We start from the raw sequence: 9,475 nt of genomic DNA on the forward strand, positions 1-9,475 counted from the left end.
AGCTCCATGAATATCCCCATCCTCAATGATATTGGAGCCCAGCACGTGAGTGCAAATGACAAGGCTGAAGCGTTTGCAACCATCTTCAGCCAGAAGTGCCGAGTGGATGATCTCTCTCAGCCTCCTCCCGAGGTCCTCACCTTCACAGGAGCCAGTCTTCAGCCAATTCGATTCATTCCACGTGATATCAAGAAATGGCTGAGTGCATTGGATACAGCAAAGGCTATGGGCCCCGACAACACCCTGTCTGTAGTGAAGACATATGCTCCAGAACTAGCTGTGCCTCTAGCCAAGCTGTTCCAGTACAGCTACAACACTGACATCTGCCCAACAAGCTGTTCCAGTACAGCTACAACACTGACATCTGCCCAACGAAGTGGAAAATTACCCAGGTATGTCCTGTCCACAAAAAGCAGGACAAATCCAATCCGGCCAATTACCGCCAATCACTCTACTCTCAATCATCAGCAAAGTGATGGAAGGTGTCATCGACAGTAATATCAAGTGGCACTTATTCACCAAATACCTGCTCACTGATGCCCAGTTTAGGTTCCGCCAGGACCACTCGGCTCCCGACCTCATTACAGCCTTGGTCCAAACATGGACAAAAGAGCTGAATTCCAGTGGTGAGGTGAGGTTAGAGTGACTGCACTTGACATCTAGACAGCTTTGAACCGAGTGTGTCATCAAGGAGCCCTAGTAAAATTGAAGTCAATGAGAATCAGGGGGGAAACTCTCCACTGGCTGGAGTCATACCTAGCACAAAGGAAGATGGTTGCGGTTTTTGGAGATCAATCACCTCAGCCCCAGGACATTGCTGCAGGAGTCCCTCAGGGCAGTGTCCTAGGCCCAACCATTTTCAGCTGCTTCATCAATGGCCTTCCCTCAATCATAAGGTCAGAAGTGGGGATGTTGGCTGATGATTGCAGTGTTCAGTTCCATTCGCAACTCCTCAGATAATGAAACAGTTCATGCCCGCATGCAGCAAGACCTGGACAACATTCAGGCTTGAGCTGATAAGTGGCAAGTAGGATTTGCACCACAAGTGCTAGGCAATGACCATCACCAACAAGCATTGGCATCCAACCATCTTCCCTTGATATTCAACGGCATTACCATCGTCGAATCCCCCACCATCAACATCCTGTGGGACACCATTGAGCAGAAACTTAACTGGACCAGCCACATAAAAACTGTGGCTACAAGAGCAGGTCAGAGGCTGGGTATTCTGCGGCGAGTGACTTACCCCGACTCCCCAAAGCCTTTCCACCATCTACAAGGCACAAGGAGTGTGATGGAATACTCTCCACTTGCCTGGATGAGTGCAGCTCCAACAACACTGGGGAGCTCGACACCATCCAGGACAAAGCAGCCGCTTGATTGGCATCCCATCCACCAGCCTAAACACTCACTCCCTCCACCACCGACGTACCGTGGCTGAAATGCGTACCATCTACAAGATGCACTGCAGCAACTTGTCAAGGCTTCTTCGACAGCACCTCCCAAGCCCGTGACCTCTACCACCTAGAAGGACAAGGGCAGCAGGCGAATGGGAACACCATCACCTCCAAGTCACATACCATCCTGACTTGGAAATATATCGCTGATCTTTCATTGTCGCTGGGTCAAAATCCTGGAACTCCCTCCCTAACAGCACTGTGGGAGTACCCTCACCACACGGACTGCAGTGGTTCAAGAAGGCGGCTCACCACCACCTTCTCAAGGGAAATTAGCGATCGGCAATAAATGCTGGTATAGCCAGCGACGCCATGAATGAATTTTAAAAAAACTCAGGCACGATGGACCAAATGGCTGCCTTCTGTGCTGTATGATTCCTGCTGCTGGACAGAATTGTAACTTCCTTTAGATGGTGTAAAATCAATTAAAAAGGTATGCCTGCTGTTCACGCTGCAGATCTTTCTGAAATAGAGACATAATAAAAGATTTGAGATCATCTCCCCCAAAACAGTTTCTCCCGAACAAATTAGTCTTGTTCATAGACTACAAACAAAACCTAAACTGCAGGATTTTCGCAGCTTAGTGATTCAGGACTGAACGACTGGGACTGATGGGCTTTTCTGTGCATCGATTTAAATAAGATTCAGTTGCAATACATCCCATATCATTATCGCAAACTAAATGTTAAGCTTTGTTTTGCTTGCTCTATTGGCTGTGATGTGTATTTTTGTTGAGATTTTGCAGCCTTGGTGCCATGTTTGACTACAGGAATGATTTAAGCTTGAGTTTTATTTATTTTAATTCAATTTCATAACTCTGGTTCTTCTGTCGGATACATTAGTAGCTTCAGCTCATCTTTTTGAAAGCAGGAAGGACCAGTTCAGTCAGCAAGCCAAGTGCTGACTGATAATTCACATAAAAGGAGAATGATAATTCATGTAAAAAGAGACCGATAATTGGCAGAAAAGGCCTATAATTAGCATTAAGCAGCCCAATAATTCACATAAAGGAGAATGCATAGATTTAAACACCTTGGCAACTATTATTTCCGTATCAATAGGTACTAATGTAACTATGGGGTTGGATAATAGTGTGGCTTTAGCTGGAAGAGATTGTGAGGGCCCAGGAAAAACCCCAAAAGCTTCTTCCAATCTTTCTGAATTGACGGAGATGCAATCAGCTGGTGGGCTGGCCTTCATCTCTCCGTAGGGTTGCCTGACTGGAACTCAGTGTTACCTCATCTGCTATATATGTTCCCTGAGGCAAATGACAGCTTATGGAAACAACTGTGAATAAATTAACGGGGACATCAAAGCTTTCCTTTCACTAGAACAGTGTTGTTATTTTGCTTTTAAATGTTAAAACTGTTGCTGCTGATTCAAAATTCAGATTGGCTGCAATTTATACTTTGCCACCAATTTCCATGATTGAACTGGAACATCCAACCCAATCATTGTGTACTAACACAAGCCGTAATCAAAATTAGGGTGCAGACTATGCTTTTGTTTCATATGAATTCCAATTTGATCTCTGTGCAGGATCAGCAAGTTAAATTAAAATTTAACAACTGTTACTTCTCTAAGTGGCAAGTGTGTAAATATAACTTTTGGGATGCACCTTTCTGTGAACAGCATTATTTCCAGAGTTCACAGATGGCATTAAACCCAGATACTGCAGCGAGCCAATGGACCTGATTTGATTACAGGATTTAGAAGTTAAGTTCTATATTTACATAACTGTAACCTGTGATGTGCCCCAAAGTTCCAGTCTCTATACAAAGCTGATGACCAATATTGGATGAGCAAAGTAGTCCAGTGGTTATGGTAGTGGATTCGTAACCCAGAGAGCCTAGAGTTCAAATTCAATAAACTTGGTCATTCATGGGCTGGTACCAGAAAAAAAAGTCAAAGCTGCCAGACTGTTGCAAAAATCCACTGGTTCAGTAACGCCCTTAAGGAAGGACAACCGCCGGTCCTACTTGATCAGGCCTACTCATGATTCCAGTCCCATACAATGTGGTTGATTCTTAATGACCTCAGGGCAGAAGGTAAAATCTGGTATTATGGGTTTTATACCAATTTAAAAAGGTAGAAGATATTTAAGAGCTTGAGCAGTAAATGTCCACAGAGGTTGTGTGTGTTTTTAGCCAACAGGTTCGAGACAGAAGTGCTATTCCTTTGACAGTTCACCATTACAGACCACTTCTGCATCAAAACAAGCTACAAGTTTAAATAGAAAAGCACGAAGAAAGTCTGAATCTGCAACTAACTCAAGAATATTGAACAAACTGAGCCCTCACCATCCGGTGCTTAAAAGATAACTCTTTGTCAAGGAGGCCCATCATCAGGTATCCCCCCACCCCCACAACAGCTGATGCCAGAGTTAAAACCATCGCACAAAACAGAACTTTGCCGCAACATTTCAGCACTGAATCAATTCACAACACGATCTTTAAATTACATACCTGGAGTGTCATTCTTCGAAACAGAGTTCAGCCTCCACCCCCAGATAGGGTGTTGGCAACTTTTCATAATGTGGGGTTGGGTAAGGGAACACCTGGGATACTGTCCCTTTAAGAAACTTGCCTCAGTCAGGTGCTCACACTCACTCCAGGCTGGGCCCTTGGTTCTTTTCCTCCCATTACTAGTCGCAGATTCGATCTTCCTCACCAGAAATAGAATTTGCCATTTAACATATCCCCACTGTTTGAAAACCGTCCAAATTTTCACCCACAAACCAAAAACTGTAGACGCTGGAAATCTGAAAGAGTTTGGGGTCTAAACCTGAAACAATAATTCCTGCTCTGCCCTCTCAAGCAGATGCTGACTGCCCTGCTGAGTGTTTCCAGCATTTTGTTTCAACTCTTCCCCAGATAGCCTCTTTGCGAGAAAGGCCTTTTTTCCAGATTTAAGTTTCTCATATTTTACTTTGTAGTTTCAGTCTATAAGTTCTCATTATGTTTTTTTCCCCACCCCCCAACACCATCTTCAGTAGCTGCAATTGGTTGAAGCATTATTGATCTCCCCAGCTGCCAGCTTACATCGCTTTCAAAATCTGTGCGACTTTTTCAAATGCGAAGCCTGCTTCAGACTCAGCATGAGGCCTCCGTGCAACCAAAGGAATAGTTATTCTTTGTAACGACTTGACTTCTTATTTTTGGAAAGCAACTGTTCGATGGAAGAATGTTTTATTTACTGTTAATCTTATTTGGTATTCAAATTCTCGTCACACTTAAGCATTTGACACCCTGAAAATATGTTTCAATTAGATTAATAAAAATGATAATTTATCTACAATGTATCGCACAATTTGAAACAATAGCACAATTAAATGGATAGAAAATTAAAGGCTATTGTTCAATTTTTGGATTAAAAAAAAATGACCCTAATTATGTTCCCGGTATGGAAACCCGCTGTGCAAAAATTTTAAGTGTGATTGATTTTTCCCATCCAAAGATTACAAGATTAAGATGGAAAGGAAGACAGACATGAAGGCACGCATGAAAAGATTTAAAGAACATCTCATTTCATCCTCAGGTTGTCCCAAAGTTCCGTACAGTAAATTATTTTTGAAGTGCAGTCACTAGTTACAGGAAACTTTCGATTTACCGGCACCTAAATAAGCGGACATCTCGGTTAACCGGCAAAATTCAGGAGTAGGTTTTACTTCATATTGTATTTGCCTTCTTCCATCTGTGCTGTGCAAGGGTGTGGCTGCAGCTGTTGCTAAGCTACAGAGACGCTTGAAACTTGTGGCCATTGTTCTACAGTTGTTGCTAAGCAACAGGGTTTGTTGCTTTATACGGAGCTGTCAGCTCTCCCTATCTTTTACTATAGCGTTCGGTTATCCGGAATTTTTGATGAACCGGCACCACGTTGGTCCCGTCCGTGCCGGATAAAAAAGTTTCCTGTACCTGGATAAACATAGTAACCATGTGCACAGCAAACGATGAATGTTTAGATACGAGGCCAGATTTTCCTGTAGCGAGGCCTCTAACAGTGTCGGCCATTAGTTAGACTTGCCCGTTGAGGTTTTTACATTTTTTGCGTGGCGAGTTGCTGAAAGTGCGAGCTGATAACGTCACAGCGAGGGAAACGGGGCATCTGGAAGTTGAGTGAACAGGACAAGCAACTGTGTGTCTCCTTAACCAATCAGATTGAGGGATTGAGAAAATAACGGCACAAGGAAAGGAAATACTTGCATTTCTATAGCGCCTTTCACGACCACCGGATGTCTCAAAGTGCTTTATGAAGTACTTTTTGAAGTGTAGTCACTGTTGTAATGTGGGAAACCTGGCAGCCAATTTGCACACAGCAAGCTCCCACAAACAGCAACGTGATAATGAATGACCAGATAATCTGTTTTTGTTTGTTGGTTGAGGGATAAATATTGGCCAGGACACTGGGGATAACTTCCCTGCTCTTCTTCAAAACAGTGCCATGGAATCTTTTACGTTCACTTGAGAGCGCAGACTCGGTTTAACGTCTCATCTGAAAGACGGCACCACCGACAGTGCAGAATTCCCTCAGCACTGCACCGAAGTGTCAGTAGATTTTTTTTTGTGCTCAGGTGTCTGGAGTGGGACTTGAACCCTCAACCTTCTGACCCAGAGGCGAGAGTGCTACCCACTGAGCCATGGCTGACACTCAGAAGGAAGTGTAAATTAGATTGGGTGAATTCAATGTCAAAATCAGGTACAGAAAGAGAAACAAAGAGGGGGGGAAAAGAAAGATTGGATTATGAGAGAGAGGAAAAGTAAAAATTAAAAATTATTTGTAAAATCTCCAACATTTAATACCCGAAGGAATGAGACTCCACACCTGTGCCAGAGGGTAATTGGCAGTAATTAACACTTACGTTGTTAAAAAGGTTCTTACACTTGAAATGACAAGATTTAACTTTCTGTGGCGAGTTTGTTTGTATCTACCACGCAAATACAGCAACTGCATGTCATTCGATGCATGTCAATGGTGAGGGAAGACAGCGAGATGTTGTTTTTGCAAAACGAACGGAGGAGTGGCGCATCTCGGACAGCAACTTCTGGATATTGGCATTTAACCGTGCATCTGCCCCCTCGCCTGAACTTGCTGTACGATTTTTGTGCATAAATAACAGCAAGCACCATTAGCCTCACTGTTATTCTAACAGCAAATTCTGGCCCAATCTGTTGTGTTGGTGGAGGTGGACGATTGGCCAGGACATAGGGAGACTCCCTCCTCTTCATTGACTAGGGCCTCAAGATATTTCACATCCACCTGAGCAGGCAGGTTTCACTTCCGACAATTGCAGCCCTTCCTCACGACTGCACTGTCATGTCAGAGGTTCATGGAATCAACATACACGACAGATTGGAGCACGTCGTCTCGGCTGAGTGGGAGGCGTGAGAACTACCAACTGAGCTAAACTGACACTTGAACGAATAAAGCTACAAAATGCTAAATCTCTTCTAAATGGTCTGTGGAGTTGAAGAATATTGCCCATTTAAAAAAAAATCCCTATTGCAAATTTCTTTCACAGAACCCGAGGAGTGATCGAACGAGCATACTTAGAATTGTCCTTCAAATGGCAGATCGGAGCATCTTTGGGCCACATCAAATAACATGAAAACCTGGAACACCAGAGGCAAAAACAGATTGCTTCAAATAGAAATGATTGTGTCTTGCAAATATGCTGTTGGATTGGAATATTGGGAGGTGCTATAATCTTGGTTTCTAAATTCAACAGTCATAATTAAAATAATATACGTCTTGTTTTTAAATCAGACATTTTCCCCACATGGTTTTACAAAGCAAAGCAGCACTCAGTTGTCGGTCCCACATGATCTACGGTGACCATTGCACTAGTGAACTTGGTCGTTCAGAATCAAGTTATCGTGGTCTCTTGGGCGAGTGAGGAGTTGGCTCAGATCTTCCCCCAGCCCGGAAGTGCCCCATCTACCATCCGCGCTCCCGGCCAGTGAGGCCCCCTGTTGCGAGTGGAGGTCAATGAATTAACCCTCATTTATTGTATGGGTACAAATGTAGACCAATATTAGACAATTGACCAGTGTTGAAATACTGAATGGCCTAGAAATTCGGGTCGGGGGCTTCCCACGGGTGCAAGCCCCCGACCTGCACTTACCTACCGCGCCGGCCATTGTGCTGTGGGCCCGCGTGGGATTCCGATCCTGCGCCTGCTCCAACTGCCGGCGCGCAGTGCTTGCGTATCCCAGGGGCGCAGTTAGTTCGAAGCGACGTGGGCCATGGAGAGCCAATGGTAACAGGGAATCTGTATTCATAGATTTGACAGGAAGACCTGTCAAATCTATGAATACAATTCAACCCCAAAACATCACTAAAACTTCAAATACATGTTAAAAAAAAAAATCACATTTTTAAAATAACTATAGATTACATAAAATAACTATTTTAAACAATAATTTAAATTTTTGAAAAAATTAATTACAGTTTCTAACGGGGCTAAAAATAAACTTACCTTTCTTTAAAGTATTTAAAAATAATAAACCTGTGGAAAAAATGTTTTAATTTTACTTAATTCACCACTTACCTTGTAAAAAGCAGACCTTGCGACTGCTTTTTAAAAGTGTAACTGCTGGAGACTTACCCTCCCGGAAAAAAAACGGAAGTTCCAGGCGCACGCGCTGCCTCTCCAGCGCACTTGTTTGACCCGTGAACCCCTTCCTTTAAGGGAACGGAAGTTCCGGTTTCCCGCGCATGCGCAATGCATGCACGGCAGGCTCGATGGGCCGAAATGGCCTCTATCTGCACTGTAGATTCTGTGATTCTGTGAAACCGGCACTTTCGTTGAGCCTACGCGTGAGTACCCAGCGCGTACTCACCCATGGGGACCCGAAGTTCTGGCCCAATGTTAGTTAAAAATGAGCACAGAAATTGATATTTCACTCCTTTCTAAAAAAAAATGCACCATTTTCTGCAGGATGTGGGTAGATCAGCTCCTTGCAGACTTCGCCCTAGTTTACAGTTTGCTCGAATGTGCATGAAAACTGGGCTCGATTTGCTCCTCTGTTCTTTCTTCTTTACACAGGGAGGTAACTTTCCTCCTCAACCCCTCCTCCAAGCAGCCTGGCCAAGATTAGGAACTCACTATGTTGGAAGGAGCAGGTGTTGACCCATATCCCACCATGCCATGGCCCATCACATTGGCATCATGATGGATGCACATCTGGTGGCCATTTTACTGGCTCATTTTTGATGACATAGCTAGAAAGACAGTAGATAGGATTGCAGTTCAACGAACTTTATGATCAAGTTTCAATAAAAATATAAATATTTCAATCAGCTTTAACTTTTGAAATACAAACAATAAAATTTAATGGTCACAATTACTTAGAGCAAAGCAATAATTAATAAACCATAATATAAACACCATTATTCAAAGCAGCATTGCATTCCTTATTATGAACCAATCTTTGCAATTTAAAGTTAATCTAGAATATAATTTTTCTGTAAAATTTTTCTCCATTACAATGCCTTCAAATCATTCATTTAAAAAAAAAAATTCGACTACATGAAAAAAAACCCCCAAAATATAAGTTGGGGCGAATCGGTCACAAAAGGATCTACAAATCTTCTTTAAAATAGCAGATAACACTTGCATGTCAAAACTGGACTTCAGATACAGTTTAGGAGAGGTTACATTTCTCTAGCGGAGATCGAGACCTTCATATTTGGTTTATAAGTGACTTTGTAGAACACATAACTAGCAGCGCAGAACAGAACAGGTCAATAGCATGTAACAAAATCTCACACAGACCACTGAAGATTTCTTTTTCAAAGCAAAAAATCATTTTAACTTCACCTTTTTTTGCAATTAATGCACTTAAACAATAAATGCTAAGAGACATTTGTGGGGCACTGCAACTTTAAATCCTTCCTTTCATCCAATATTTTCTCCCAATTCTCTACAAGTACTGAAGCACGGGCTAGATTGCTAGTGAAAATCACGCTGGAGAGAATGGGTGCACGTGTTGCTAAAAAGGTGCATTCTCAGCCGAATG

At 42.9% G+C, this 9,475-nt stretch overlaps 1 protein-coding gene across 3 annotated transcripts in view; it reads left to right on the forward strand.

The window, feature by feature from the left end:
- The window catches only part of LOC147105581 (serine/threonine-protein kinase 33-like), a 149,215-nt gene extending 144,426 nt beyond the window's left edge, over window positions 1–4,789 (forward strand). For all 3 annotated transcript variants that reach the window (XM_086010064.1, XM_086010066.1, XM_086010065.1), the window contains one exon: window positions 3,605–4,789. In XM_086010064.1, the coding sequence (XP_085866190.1) occupies window positions 3,605–3,778 (174 nt within the window). In that variant the 3' untranslated portion in view covers window positions 3,779–4,789. The remainder of the gene's footprint in view (window positions 1–3,604) is intronic.
- The last annotated feature ends 4,686 nt before the right edge of the window (window positions 4,790–9,475 follow it).

The sequence above is a fragment of the Somniosus microcephalus genome, chromosome 17 (genome assembly GCF_052327205.1).
Source record: "Somniosus microcephalus isolate GS21.2 chromosome 17, FLI_Smic_1.0, whole genome shotgun sequence".
NCBI classification, from domain to species: domain Eukaryota; kingdom Metazoa; phylum Chordata; class Chondrichthyes; order Squaliformes; family Somniosidae; genus Somniosus; species Somniosus microcephalus.